Source organism: Narcine bancroftii, chromosome 7, assembly GCF_036971445.1.
Source record: "Narcine bancroftii isolate sNarBan1 chromosome 7, sNarBan1.hap1, whole genome shotgun sequence".
Lineage (NCBI taxonomy): Eukaryota > Metazoa > Chordata > Chondrichthyes > Torpediniformes > Narcinidae > Narcine > Narcine bancroftii.
Genome location: NC_091475.1, coordinates 56,844,142 through 56,859,983, shown reverse-complemented (window position 1 = coordinate 56,859,983; position 15,842 = coordinate 56,844,142). Strand labels below are relative to the sequence as shown.

Sequence of the window (15,842 nt, the reverse complement as noted above, 5' to 3'; positions counted from 1 at the left end):
AACTGTAGACTGTGTGGCTGCAGAGGCTGCGGGAGGTGAACCCAGAGATAGTCAGTGACTCTGAAGGGATTCCTTTTTGTCTCTATTTTTCCTATTGCTTGGGCATCAGGCTCATGGCGACTCTTTGCCTTGCAGCAGACAAAAGTTGACATATATCATGTATGTTGCATCTTAATGTATTATTACATAACAATAAAAGGAACCTTGTATCAAATGGTGGTGCTGGCTCAGTGATCTACTCCTGCATCTGTTCTCTGTAATCCTGTAATGCCCAGGAATAGTTTATCTTCAGTTGGCTTCCCTCTCCCCTCCCCCCCACCATCGTTAATTTTGAGTGGATTTCCCCTCTTGTCCAATCAGTTCTTACCTCCCACCAATAAGTAAGTGTTCGGGAAGAGGTTTTTTGCCTGCATAAGAGCCCGGGCGTGACCTGAGTGAAAGAGGTCGAATATTCCATCTGCATAAACTCTCACTGGTCTGTCAACTGTGAAGGGTTAAAGCAGCACAGAATTAGAAAGATACACAGAACAACCAGCCATTAAACAACTTGCATTAAATAAATGAACAAACTACAAATAAAATTCAGTAATGTTTCAAGCAAAATAATAATTTGTTTTAAAAAATTTTATAATTAAAATTTAAAGTTAGACACTCAGCACGATAACAGGCCCTTTCAGCCCACAAGCCCGTTCCACTCAATTTACACCAAATTGACCTACAACCCTCAGTAGGTTTTGAAGGGTAGGAGGAAACTGGAGCCTCCAGGGGAAACCCAAGCAGACACGGCGGGAACATGCAAACTCCTTACAAACAGCGTGGGATTCGAAACCCAGTCCCGATCGTTGGCGCTGTAACAGCATTGTGCTATCTGCCTCGCTAACTGTGCTACCCACATATTTCTTTTGCCAACACCCAAGTCATGGGCGAGGCCATATTGGATAGCCTTTGAAAATGGACAGAGATCACACTTCACGCAAAAACAAGGTAATGCAGCGTCTTACTAATGTCAGCGGGGCCAGTGGTATTCTGTGGCTGAGAGTTCATGGAAGGCCGGACGAGCTCACAATTTCAACCCAGCAGAAATCGCACAGCCTTCCCAGCATGGTAGCCACTATAAATGGCACCTAGAGAGGCCCGATGTTCATTGGAGAATTGCCACAAGACTTCCTTTATGCTGTACCAACTCAGCAGCATCAGCAAGTATAACCTGATGCACAGGCAGCTCATCAGTTATAGTTTAGAACAGATACAGACCCTGAGCAACAGATCATCACAGTGGTTCAGGCAAAACTGGCAAAGAATTATGGAATGACACGTATCGATCCATGTTGTAGAATACATTTTGGATATGCTGTATATAAGACATGCAGAACACGATGGGGCCAACAAGACAAAATGCAATAAAGTAATACAGCGTACTGTGCTGCATGGAATTGATTTACTTTACTTGGAGATATTTGACAGCAAGCTTACTTTATGGATGATGGAATTGCTTGGAGCCACATAACTATCCTGGAATCGCTAAAGGAAGGGAAAATGGTGGATGAATGGTACAGTCTTAATGGGTGATGACAAAGGAGGAATGATCCCCATATTATGTCTTATGCAACTATGCCACCAAATAAATTGGTACAGCCATGGCCAGTAGCACTGATGCCTACTGCCAAGTACAGATTTGCCAACTGTCCACACAAGGAATGATCCCTATTGGAGCACCATACATTTCTGCTCCACAAAGTGTGTACAATGAACAAGACCTCAGATCTATCCAGGGTATGTTCCCCAATATGGACAGAGCAGTGATCCACTCAGTATTAGAAGCACAGAGAAGGATGCAGCAATTAATTCCTTGCTTCAGATGAACAAAGAATTTTAGGAATATATGCTGTCATTTTTGCCAAGATCCCTTTGCTGCCAAGACTTTGAGCTTTCGCTCTGCAGACTTATCTGGTTGAAGAACCCACATTGTACAAAGTTTGAAATGGTATTAAGCATTAAAAAAAATTCCATAATCTTAAGCATATACTGTCCCTACATTCAGATCACAGGCTAATGAACTCACTTTGTGGATATTGCTTATCAAAAGGTTCCCACCGTACTTTTAACGATTTTTTTTGCAGTGGGTCTTTTGTACAACATTGTACATGTTATTCACCAGTCAAATGCTAACAGAATTGTTTCAAGAATTTATTTTTTAAAAAACTGTTTTTTAAAAAAATTCTGTTCCACTTTTGATCGTGATTGAATGTAGAACATAGCACAGTACAGGCCCTTCAGCCCACAATGTTGTACCACCCAATGTAAACCTACTCCAAAACTCTCTAATTTTTCCACCCACACCCATTTTTCTTACATCCATGTGAGAAAAGAGGCTTTTAAATATCCTGATTGTGCCAGCCTCCACCCTCACTCCCAGCAATGTATTCCAGGCACCCACCACTGTCTGAGCAAAAGCTTATCTCTGACATCTCCCCAAAACTTTCCTCCGCTCACCTTAAACAGACGTCCTAAGGTATTTGTTATTGTTGCCGCAGGAAAAAGATGTTGGCTGTCCACCCTATCTAAACCTCTCATAATCTTAAATATTTCTATTAAATCACTTCTCATCCTTTGTTGCTCCAAAGAGAAAAGCCTCAGATAACATTCTCCAATTCGGTCAACACCCTGGAAAATCACTGCACCCTCTCCAAAAGCATCTACCTCCTTCCTGTAATGAGGTAACCAGAACTGAACTCCTTGTATTTTTTTTTATTTTTCTTGAAGTGTGTGAGGTCTGTGCCAACTACATTGATTAGCAGGGTCTCCCAAAGTGTGAACTGCCAAAGCTACTGAAAGCCAGCAGAATCTCGAAGATTGAAGGTAGGCTGCAACACCCTGAAAATAGTGTGTGCAGAGCATCTGGCCCATGGGAAAGGGGAGAAGGGAGATGAAAGAAAGCAGCCAAATGGATTTTCTACACTTAATGGTTTGGATGGAAAAGAGAGGGCTGTTGTGTTCCTGTAAGGGTTGGGAAACCATTCTGAAGACAGCATATGGGGTTAATGTCAGGACTGAAGTCCAAGGATGTGGATGCAGTGTCACAAGGACTTGAATGACTTAACATCAGTTACTAAACTCAGTCATGACCAAATACACCATTAACTCCAGAAATTTCCCAATCTGTCCCCACTCCCAAGAACCTATACCAAATAGATCTCTCGTCCTTCATCTTCTCAGCACTTTACATGCACCTGTTCTGTTTCCTCCTCTTCAGTTTTAGGGAGAAGTGGTGTCAAGAGTTGTAACTGCACAGCAACCAGCTCTCACAAGCAGAGCCCCACAAGTTCTGAGATCCGTCTTCAGAACAGCCAACTGCACCATGACAATCCAACCTTTGGCACCACTCCAGACATACATGAAGCGTTTCCCAATTCGGATTCATGGTGGAGGAAGGAGCTGATAAATTTGAGGACCTCTCCTTTATTTTTTTTCTATAACTATTTTGAAACCATCAGCATTATGGTCATCAATCCTGAAGTGCTTTTCCACTGCCACTTACCCACCCTTATTACCTCAGAAGGGGATTTAAGGTCATTCCTTCTCTGGTCAGGCCATCAGAAAACTTTCCTGGGCACATTTAGAAAATATCCACATATATTTGCACATATATTTAGGGACCTTTGGTGAAATTCCATCAAAGTGATCACCTCTTTCTGATTTCTAAGATCTACACACATAAACTCACTGGACACCCTTATGTTCTCCTTTATTAATAGTGCAACTCCCCCTCTCACCTCTACCTCTGTCACACTGGCAGCTTTAGTACCCTAGAGCACTGAGATGCCAGTCTAGCCCATACCTTCACCCAGTGTGCGTATTAGGTCCAATATTTCCATCTTGTGCGCTGTTTCATTTCCTTGAGTACAACAGCCTTATCTGTGAGGCTTCTTACACTGGGACGCAAGGACAGCATCTGGAGATCATTGGAACTGATGAAACAATTGCTGAAGAAATTGTAGTTCTTATTACACAGGTAAGTGTAAACCAACAAACACCAGCTTCACCGATTTGGGAAATGGAGGAGGGTGGGGGTGTGAAGGATGATGGTCTGGTCACAATCAGGAAAACACATCAGGGTTGGTCATTGAAATTTTTGGTTGAAACTTTGATCAGGATCTTCCAGGAATAAAGGTGCGAAGAAAACAGTGCTGGAGAAACTCAGGAGGACATGCATCATCCTCAGGAAATAGAAAGCAATCATGGTTTCAAGCCTGGAGCTCTTCATTGGGAATCTGGAAAAACAGGTACACGGCTGAATGAAAAGATGGATCCAGCTGTTTTTCCAGATTAGTGATGAAGGGCTCAGACCCGGAAAGATGATTACATTCTACTTCCTGTGAATCTGCAGCTCTTGCTTAACTCCATCAAGGTGTGAAGACCCTGACTGGATAATGTCAGGATTCAAGTGTGGGAATTGGCATCATCTGTTGGGACAGTTAACTGGACAAGAGTGTTGATGGGAGGACTTGGCCTGATTCACATTAGAGTCTGAATGGGCAGCTGACTGTATAAACATCAGCATTCTCAGTGGCAAAGAATGACGTCTTTACACTGTCACCAAAGGTGAGGGTCGCGAGAAAGGCTCCAGGAATTGAGATTAAATAAAAGTAATCTTTTCCCTCCAATGCGCAGAAATTATCATGAAATTAGATGGTGCAGTGAGATCACAGTTTGTAAGAGCCGGTCATAAAGATTGCCTCTAGAGAATATCAGGAAAGGCATAAAGATCGGACATATATTTCACTCATGGTTGTTTCCATCTGCTCTTAACATGTCAATTTTTAAAAAAATTCAGATCTTATTCTTAAAGCCCTACTTCCATCAGCCCATATTAACTGTTAACAGCTAAGAAATTAAAGACTAACTTGGTGTTCCAAAGCGGGCCTGAGCAATCGTCAGCCTTTCGTGAGGAGCTTTGCACTGACAGCTCGTTTCATCTGCAAATGCAGCAGGTTCAGTTAATGTCTGCAGAGAAAAAAAATAAAAAAATAGAAAGATTAGGACATGCCTCGAGTGCCTTTGCATGGATTATGCCTTGAATTACATCTGACAGCTGTATAAAAGCTGCACAATACCGAGTGATTTGTTCAATACATTGGAGGCTTTTCTTTTGCAGAAAATCTTTGGTTTAAATCACAGAAGAATATTCTCCTTTATAAATCTAATGCATGCTACAGAGAAAATTGAAAACTCTATTTAATTCAGCATAATTTACAAAAATAAAATGAAGATGAAATAGCTTTAATGGCCTTAAAGAATTACTAGGAAATTTACATTATTTTTTCATTGATGTAATGAACGTCTTCATGAATTTTTATTGTAACAGTTTTTCGAATGAAGCAAATTATACTGAGTGTTCCTGCCACAAGCCAAATGCCTCGTGCTCTTGGAAGAACAAAGTGGATGCAGTCCGTAGCATTTGACCAGAAGTCGCCAGTCAGCCTTCCAAGCCTTCTCCGGTTTCCACTGAGACCACAACTCAACTCCGTTCTCTTCCCCTGCTCCATCTTTGCTAATGCACAGAAGAATTGTAGCTCGGAAGGAGGAAATTTGCTCCTGTCACCTCAACACAAGTACAATCTAGTTACTCCTCATCCCATAACCGCCCACCAGTGTAATGCATTTCTTTCCATTTCAACGGTAACAGGCCCTTCCGGCCCATGAGCACCATGCAAATTCACCCATGTGACCAATTAACCTACTAACCCTGCAAGGCTTTGGAATGTGGGAGAGAACCCATGCAGACACAAGAAGGTACAAACTCCTTACAGACTACAGTGGATTTGAATCTGGGTTGTTGGCACCCTTTTCTTTCCAAGAACTTAACCAGCCCCTCAGAACATCATAGCTGCATTTGCCTCCCCTCCCCTTTCTACCACTCTCCATTTTATCATTCTGTAAATAAAGACTTTCCTTGCCCCACTTTCACTTATTCTGGCAATTAGCTTGAAACTACTTCCTCTGCTTCTTGAATTTTCAGTTAATGGTACAGGTTCTCCATCTCCATGACTTTCAACTGCCAATTGTCCAAGAAAAAAAAACTCCAGCAATGATTACTAGTCAAGCTTGTATCTATGCTGATATGGAGATCTTGATTTCTCTTGGCTTCCGTGATCATTCCGGAGAAAAAAAATTCAAACTTCCATTAGCATTGATATAAAATAGTGCTTCCTGAATGTCACTTCCGAATGGCTGGTCTCTCATTTAAGTAATATTAATTCCTTGCACATATCTATTGGATAAATTGCTTCTCTTTATGTTCTGTCAAACCATTTTAACATTTTAAACAGCTCCAGTTCAAAGATCAATCTCTTGGAATTGAGGACATAAAATCTGACATCTTAACTCAGGGGTCTCCAATGCGATCAACATCAACCCCTGTGGGTTGATGGGACTATCCAAGGGGCCAATAAATCCCAAGGGATTGAAAGTGGGTTGATAATGCTGGTGGGGGGGGGGGGGGGGGGGTGGGGCTCGATTTAACTTTTGTGATGGAAAGCAGAGGTGGAGCAACAGAAAACACCTACAGCAGTGGTGGCCAACCTCTGGCGAGAGCAGGCCTTGGTGGCCGCCATGTTGTATTTGGCTTTGGCCTTTAATAAGTTGTGAGTGAAGAGGAAGATGGACTGAATGTAGAAGAAAGGTAAGTATTCTTTGTAACTTTGGTAGTGACACCAACCCCACCCCCTGTCTAGTGCCGCCACCACCCCCCCCCTCACCCAGCTCCAGGATTCCATGCCTGGGGGTCGATGATGGATCAAGTATTCCATAAATGGGGTCAATGGTCTAAAAGGTTTGGGGAATCCTGTACTTAACCTGCCAAGACTTCGCTCTTGTTGCTGTGTGTCTGTGCCACAGGTGACGTTCAGTTCCATTGAAAAATAAGTATTTGGGCATCTGATGTGAGAGCATCAATTCTCAGTGGCATGAGAAAATGGTCCACTACTGTATTTCTGGGGATTATTCTGGGGAATTCAATCAATAAAGGCATCTGACTGCAGGAAGCTATAATGAACAAATTGTCTTAAGTTTTCAAGGTTGAAGTTTTTTTTAAAAATATATTTGACTGTGTAAAACAACAAATGGTGGTGGCAATTTGTCTTGTGTTCCAAAATGTGCATGGTCATTGAACTCCATTTCTGAAATTTGGTTCCTTTGACCTCAATCAATGAATTTCTCCCAGAAGAGCATCAGACATGGGATAGCAGTGGGCCATTCACCTCATAAAGCCACATCCATCATTCAGTGGGATCATAACTGATGATCCAATGTTCCTCCTCCTTAGCAACTTAGTTGCTGTTTTCCCACAACCCTGGACACCTTTACAAAATCTATCTCAGTCTTGAATATATGTAGTAGCTGACCACAACAGTGCTAAACACACATAACCTTCAGAGAAGAAATTGTTCCTTATCTCAGTCCATATTAAGGACTCCCTTATACTGAGACTAAGTTCTCATTGGGATGTTCTTTTGCTGAGAGTCATGAATGACCTTTTTTTTTTTTTAAACGTACAACAGAGTGGAAGCTAAATTTTAGCCATTGAAACCCATGCTGCCCAATTACACCCGATTAATCTACCAACCCTGCAAGGTTTGGAGGTTGACAGGAAACCTGAACACCCAGGAAAATCCCACGCTGATCATAGGGACAGCGTACAAACTCCTTGCAGACAGCTCCTGTTTCAAACTGGATTTCATGTCCACTTTCCTGCTTAACCACTAAATTATCTGCTCAGTTCATTTTTGTTGACTCTATACTCATTCCATTGTAATTCCCTTTATTAAAGAGGTTTCCAAGACAGGATTCGTGGTTTCAAATTATATACAAGCTTATATGAAGCTGGGAGCACAATTTCTGAGGAGAGCTATTTGTTTGAAGCCACTTATGCAACTTGATCTGATTTCCCACGACCAGGTCTGTGGTCACATCCATGATGTTTTGCATGAGGAAATGATCCTGAATCCGTTCCATGAATTGATTCTTACAACCTCCCTCCCAACTTCATTAACCTGATCTATATGAAGATGGATGCCTAACTCAATTATTGCACTGAACATTTTACAAGCCCACCCCTCCCTCACCATCAGTATTTTATAATAATGGTGACTGTACAAATGGTGTTCTGCAATGAATACAGTATGTTTCATTTATAGTTGCACACTCAGCTCTACATTCCACCATTTTAAACTTAGTCCAGCAAACAAATCCTCATTCTACCTGAAATTTGGTTCCTTGATCTTCAATCGATGCATTTCTCTCAGAAGAGCATCAGACATGAGATAGCAGTGGGCCATTCACCTTGTCAAGCCATGTCCATCATTCAATGGGATCACAAGTGATTCAATGTTTCCTCTTCCTGATACATAAACTGTTCTGCCTTTCCAGTAAATATCTGAAAATCTTCACTTAAAGTGATTTAGTTTTTAATACTGTTGGGAAAATATCCCAAGGCATTCCGAACCACATTCACTACCCGTGTTGCCACCTATGGGCTTGTTCTCCAATGTTCCTGTGTTCCTCTGTACTTGCAAAGTCCCTTCCATTCCTGGTACAGTAAAACAGTATCTGGCACTTTTGGGGATTGGTAGATGATGATATCCTAATTTTTCTGTTAATTGAGACTCTTACAATGCCTACCTAATTACACCAACATTTTTAATGGAATATTTTATTTTAATTTTCATAGGCTCGTAAGATTCAAACAAACATTAATATTTTGCCAACATTTATGAAACATACAGAGTCTGTATTTACCCCCCTCTCCCACACCCGTACAACTGAAAATACAGTCAATTACATTACATTGATACAAATTCCAGTGGGGTCAAAGAGTCCTACAGAAACCTAGGAAAAAAAAAATCAGAAAGGCTAAGTAACAAAGGATAAAAAATTAAAATAATTTAAATTAAAAAGAAATTTAAAAAACTCAAAACGAAACTGAAAAAAAACCCGTCTCCTGCACCATGTCCCACTTCCTTGATCACATTCATTTCCTTGCTGGGATGGATTGCTACAGCACTCCTATTTCGAAAGGAGGGGGGCTAATCAATCTGTGTGCCAAACTGTGTCGTCACACCTTAACGAATGTGCCATGTTTCTTCCTTAGATTGTATGTGATTTTCTCCAGGGGAACACAACTCTGCATTTCCACATTCCATCGTCTGGTATTTAGTTGGGAGTTGGACTTGCACAAAACTGTTATACACTTCCTGGCTACTGCCAAGGTGACCTTCACAAGCAAAATTTGGTATTTGGACAGTCTAAAACTCACGTCTTAATGTCATCCAATGGATCCTGTGGAAAATCCACTTTTGTAATTTTTTTTAGTTGTCCCTCAAGTCTTCCCAGAAAGATCTTACCTCTGTACATAGACAGGTGGAGTTGACAAAAGTTCCAACCTCCACACTACATCTAAAGCAAATTTCTGAAATGTCAGGCTTTGATTTGTGTAATTTTTGTGGTGTGAGGTACAGCTGGTGCAAGAGATTATATTGCAATATCCTGTATCTGGCACTGATGACTTCAGTTATGCTATCCAGACACAGATCTTGCCAACACTCTTCATTGATTGTTGTGCCCCAGTCCGACTCCCATCTCTCCCTCGACCTGTGTAAGCCCAGCTTCAGGCCCTCACTTTGGAATATGTAATACACCTTAGAGATAAATTTAAATACATTCCCGTTGAATTAGAATCTCCACGTTACTACATCTAAGTAGGTTGGTCATAAATGGTCCCAATTTTTCCCTTGGGAAGCATCTTATTTGCAGATAGCAGAATGTTCTGTGAGACAAATCGTATTTGATCCTCAACTGCTCGAATGACATGAGCTGCCTTCACTTGTAACAATTCTCAATACATTTGGTCCCATTCTGGCACCAGTTGTCCAGGATTTTATTACCCAAAGTCAAGGGTATTAAATTATTCTGGGTCAAAGGTGTTTTTGGAGACAACCCTACTTTCAATCTAATACATTGATTCATTCTTTGCCATGTCTGAAGTACATGCTTTAGTATGCAGTTATCAATTTTCTTTGAAACTAATTTAGTGTCCAATTTATAAATAAACTCTCCTGCTATCTTTTCACCTACTGCATGTAGTCCAATTTGTGCCAAGGAGGGGGAATCCCCTCCCTTAAAGAGTGAGGTGATAAACCTTGTTTGGGCTGCCCAGTAATATTTTTTTTGAAATTGGGTAATTTTAAACTCCCCAAATTATAGTCCCCCGTCAACTTTTTCATGGAGATTCTAGCCACTTTACCATTCCACAGGAACCTTCTGACACATTCGTTGAGTATCTTAAAAAAGCCCTGGGGCAACAAAATGGGTAATGACTGAAAAAGATACTGGAGCCTTGGCATTACCTTCATTCTGACACAGTTAACTCTGCCCATCTGTGTTATGGGCAGAGTCCTCCATCTAGAAAGGTCCACCTCAATCTTCCAGAGCAAAGGGAGATAAATCTTTGTCTAGTTTTATCCACAAATATTTAATACCTTCTTTGCGGCCATTTAAATTGACTTCTCTGTTGATGTTGTCTAATTCCAGTTCATCAAAGGCATAATTTCACTTTTGTCCAGATTTAACATACCCTGAGACCTTCCCATAATCCTCCAGTGTGGTCCTCAGCCTAGATGGCGTTTCTCCAGGGTCATCAGTGAAAAGGTTGATTTTGTGTTCCACCTGGCCCAACCTGAACCCATTTTTGTCTGGATTCTGCCAAATGGATTCTACCAGCGGCTCAATTGACAGTATGAACAGCACTGGGACAATGGACAGCCCTGCCTACTGGACCTGCTGAATGGGAACACTGGAGTCATCTGCCCATTTGTAGTAACTTTAGCTTGCTGTTTACAGTAAAGTTTCCTCACCCAATTAATAAATGTTTGACCCAATCCAAATATCTCCAGTGCCTTGAACAAAAACTCTCACTCCAATCTGTCGAAGGCCTTCTCCTCATCCAGAGCAACGGCCACACCTGGATACACCCGATTGTGCCAAATGTTCTATATTAATCAATCAAGCTATGTTGTTTGTCAATTGTCTCCTTTCTACAAATCCAGCTTGATCTGGATTTGTTAATTTTGGCAAATATTCTGCCAACCTATTGGCCAGTGCTTTTGCAATGATTTTATAATCTGTGTTTAATAACGAGATGGGTCTATACGAAGTGGTATTCAATGGGACCCTGCCTTTTTTTTGGGATCACCATGATAATTGCTGTTGAGAAAGACTCCAGGATGGCATGTGTCAGAAGGGGCATTAAAAAATCTATGAACTTGGCGGGGAAGCCATCCTCCCCCGGTGATCTGCCAGCCTGCAAAGAGCTCAGGATCCATGCAATCTCCTCTTTAGAGAAAGGGGCACTCAGGCCCTCTCGCTCTTCCTAATCCATATTTGGTAGTTCCAATGAAAGCAATAAATCATCTATTTTGGTGGGATCACCCCCTGACTCAGATTTATACCTTATAAAACCTTCCAAATATTTTCTTTATTTCTTTTGGTTTGTTTGAGATCTTTCCTTTCCCTACTTGAATCGCATTGATTGCTCTTGAGGCCTCTTCCGCCCTTACCTGCCAGGACAAGTCTTTATGGGTCTTCTTCCCCAACTCATAGAACTGCTGTCTAGATCTTAAAATCAACTTTTTTGTCTTATATGTTTGTAATGTATTATATTTGATATTTTTATTCACCAGATTCATGTATTTTTCTTTTGTGCCCGTTCTTTGATAATCCTTTTCCAGCTGAGATATCACCTGTGCCTTCAAGTGCCCTTTTTTAATGGTATATCCAATTATGTGGCACCTTAAATAAGCCTCAGTGCATCCCATATTATGAAGTTATCCTCGGTAGAGAGGCTGTTCGACTCAGAACAATTCTATCCGAGCTCTAACAAAGTTACGAAATTTCAGTTTTCCCAACAGTGATGTATTCAGGTGCAATCTATACACCAAGGCCTGCTTATTTGGCATTATAATGGATAAAGTCAAGAGAGAGTGGTCCGACAGTAGCTGAGCCGTGTATTCGGTTTTCACTATCCTACCCTTAAATTGGGCTGATGCCAAAAATAAATCAATTCTAGTGTAGGAATAGTGTTGTTGAAAATAAAAGAATAATCCCTTTCTCTTGGATTCAGCCTTCTCCAAACATCTATGAGATTCAATTCTTTCATAAAGGCTAGTGTACACTTAGCAGCCTTAGCCCTTGTTAGTTTACTTACTGACTTGTCCATGACTGGATCCAGACAAAAATTTAAATCCCCTCCAATCAAGACATTCTCATACCCTTCAGTTACTTTAATAATTTTTTGTATTCGAACTTCAGGGCATATATATTGATATGCATCCTGAGTATATTTGACAATGTATCATCACAAATCCCCCAGCTGGTTCAGTGACCACATCGGGAGCATCAATGGAACATTCTTCCCTATCAGGATAGCCACTCCTCTGTCTCTGGAATTAAAGGAGGACAACGCCACCTGACCTGCCCATCCATCCCTTCTTCAACTTTATGTGCTCTTGACTTGTAAGGCGAGTTTCTTGTAAAAATACAATGTCTGACTGGATTTTTTTTTTAAAGGTGTGTCAAGACTCTCTTTTTCAGACCATTCATCCCATTCATGTTAAAATCTGCAAATTTAATTGTCTTAGCCATTGCCCCATAGTCTTTCTTTCATTCCCCTCCCCTTCCTTTTTTTTCCCTGATACTTATCTTCCATCTCTCTTATTTGTCGTAGATCTCTGGCGCAGACAATCGAGCTCCAAACCAAAACTAAACAAACTAAAAGAAACTAAAACCCACAATTCATTAAAAAAAACCCGCCAAATAATTCCTCCACACCACCCCCACTTCTCTTCTCTCCTTCCTGGGGCCAATACCCAAGATATTGGTGCAAACTCCCCTTCCATTTTGGGGTATGTACATTGCACCAATCTGCATCTTGCTTGTTCCCTCCCCTCCTTCTTCAAGCGCCCTGTAATCATTCTTCATTTAACTTGAACAGTTACATTTAAACAATAATACAACAAACACATTCCCCACTATATTCATAGTGCTTACATTATGTACAGACAGTCTTTCCATTAACTTCCATTTATCCCTTTATTTATATTTAGTCCTGAGATGGTGGTAGGATTTTTACATAATTCATTGCCTCATTTTCTCCCCTTCAGAGTTGCTGGGTGAAGGAGGGTATACTCAATTCCCTTTGGCCTAAGATTTCTTTTTACTAAATCAAATTCCCCCCCTGCGCTTTAAGAGCGCTGCACTAAAATCTGGGTAGAATTTTTTTTTTTAACTCGCTCAGGTACCACCGGACCCTACCTTTCCTTCGCTCTCAAAGCTGCTGCCCGTAAAATTCACTCTCTTTCCCGGTAGCGAAGGAATCTAACTGGGACCCGAGCAGGGAGTGGTGGGGGGGGGATGGGGAAGGAGGAAAAAAAGACCGGTGGGCTCCCTTTAATTCCAAATACACCCACATTAAGAATAAACAGTTTAAAAGACAAAGGAAATGTAAAGTAATTTGAAAATAAAAATCAGTATTGTCCTTAATTATGTAAAGATCACTTTAATCAGGTAATTCCCATAACTTACAAAATTTTAATTCAAATCCCAGTTGCTGGTGCTGTAACAGCGTTGCGCGAGCTGCTGTGTTACGGTGCCACTGTTATAATAAATCCTCCTTCAAAGTTTACAGATAAAACTCTACTAATATACCTAATCTTTCTTTGGCTTGGCTTCGCGGACGAAGATTTATGGAGGGGGTAAAAGTCCACGTCAGCTGCAGGCTCGATTGTGGCTGACAAGTCCGATGCGGGACAGGCAGACGCGGTTACAGCGGTTGCAGGGGAAAATTGGTTGGTTGGGGTTGGGTGTTGGGTTTTTCCTCCTTTGCCTTTTGTCAGTGAGGTGGGCTCTGCGGTCTTCTTCAAAGGAGGTTGCTGCCCGCCGAACTGTGAGGCGCCAAGATGCACGGTTTGAGGCGATATCAGCCCACTGGCGGTGGTCAATGTGGCAGGCACCAAGAGATTTCTTTAGGCAATCTTGTACCTCTTCTTTGGTGCACCTCTGTCACGGTGGCCAGTGGAGAGCTCGCCATATAATACGATCTTGGGAAGGCGATGGTCCTCCATTCTGGAGACGTGACCCACCCAGTGCAGCTGGATCTTCAGCAGCGTGGACTCGATGCTGTCGGCCTCTGCCATCTCGAGTACTTCGACGTTAGGGATGAAGTCACTCCAATGAATGTTGAGGATGGAGCGGAGACAACGCTGGTGGAAGCGTTCTAGGAGCCGTAGGTGATGCCGGTAGAGGACCCATGATTCAGAGCCGAACACGAGTGTGGGTATGACAACGGCTCTTTGTGAGGTTTTTCAGTTGGCTGTTTTTCCAGACTCTTTTGTGTAGTCTTCCAAAGGCGCTATTTGCCTTGGCGAGTCTGTTGTCTATCTCGTTGTCGATCCTTGCATCTGATGAAATGGTGCAGCCGAGATAGGTAAACTGGTTGACCGTTTTGAGTTTTGTGTGCCCGATGGAGATGTGGGGGGGCTGGTAGTCATGGTGGGGAGCTGGCTGATGGAGGACCTCCGTTTTCTTCAGGCTGACTTCCAGGCCAAACATTTTGGCAGTTTCCGCAAAACAGGACGTCAAGCGCTGAAGAGCTGGCTCTGAATGGGCAACTAAAGTGGCATCGTCTGCAAAGAGTAGTTCACAGACAAGTTACTCTTGTGCCTTGGTGTGAGCTTGCAGGCGCCTCAGATTGAAGAGACTGCCATCCGTGCGGTACCGGATGTAAACAGCATCTTCATTGTTGAGGTCTTTCATGGCTTGGTTCAGCATCATGCTGAAGAAGATTGAAAAGAGGGTTGGTGCGAGAACACAGCCTTGCTTCACGCCATTGTTAATGGTGAAGGGTTCAGAGAGCTCATTGCTGTATCTGACTCGACCTTGTTGGTTTTCGTTGAGTTGGATAATCATGTTGAGGAACTTTGGGGGGCATCCGATGTGCTCTAGTATTTGCCAAAGCCCTTTCCTGCTCACGGTGTCGAAGGCTTTGGTGAGGTCAACAAAGGTGATGTAGAGTCCTTTGTTTTGTTCTCTGCACTTTTCTTGGAGCTGTCTGAGGCCAAAGACCATGTCAGTAGTTCCTCTCTTTGCGCGAAAGCCGCAATGTGATTCTGGGAGAATATTCTCGGTGACACTAGGTATTATTCTATTTAGGAGAATCCTAGCAAAGATTTTGCCTGCAATGGAGAGCAGCGTGATTCCCCTGTAGTTCGAGCAGTCGGATTTCTCGCCTTTGTTTTTGAACAGGGTGATGATGATGGCATCACGAAGGTCCTGGTCCCAACAAAGCTTGAAAAACTCATGCAGAGTTTTGCCGCCAGCCTTCCAGACCTCTGGGGGGGATTCCATCCATACCTGCTGCTTTGCCACTTTTCAGTTGTTCAATTGCCTTATATGTCTCATCCTGGGTGAGGACCTCATCCAGCTCTAGCCTTAGGGACTGTTGAGGGAGCTGGAGCAGGGCGGAATCTTGGACTGAGCGGTTGGCACTGAAAAGAGATTGGAAGTGTTCTGACCATATATACCTAATAATACACTAATAAAGATAAAGATGCTTCATTACCTGATGATCTGAACACTTTTTATGTCTGCTTTGAGAAGAACCAAACAATACCTATTAGAATCCGTGAAAAGGCTGAGGACCCATACTACCTGTTTCTGAGGGTGACATCAGAACACTATCAAAAGAGGGTGATCCCTCACAAGGCATCAGGCCTTGAGAGTGTACCCAGCAG

General features: G+C 42.2%; 1 protein-coding gene and 1 pseudogene across 6 annotated transcripts in view; one reads left to right on the top strand and one right to left on the bottom strand.

Moving 5' to 3' along the window:
- The window catches only part of LOC138738953 (choline-phosphate cytidylyltransferase B), a 73,368-nt gene that overhangs the window by 39,535 nt on the left and 17,991 nt on the right, over positions 1-15,842 (bottom strand). For all 6 annotated transcript variants that reach the window (XR_011341900.1, XM_069890185.1, XM_069890183.1 and 3 more), the window contains exons 2-3: positions 4,905-5,004; positions 368-484 (exon numbers count right to left, since the gene is read on the bottom strand). Coding sequence is in view for 5 of the 6 variants with exons in the window: in XM_069890185.1 (XP_069746286.1) it covers positions 368-484; positions 4,905-5,004 (217 nt within the window). In the remaining variant the exon portion in view is untranslated. The remainder of the gene's footprint in view (positions 1-367; positions 485-4,904; positions 5,005-15,842) is intronic.
- Positions 1,138-1,876, top strand: LOC138739726 (toll-interacting protein pseudogene; annotated as a pseudogene).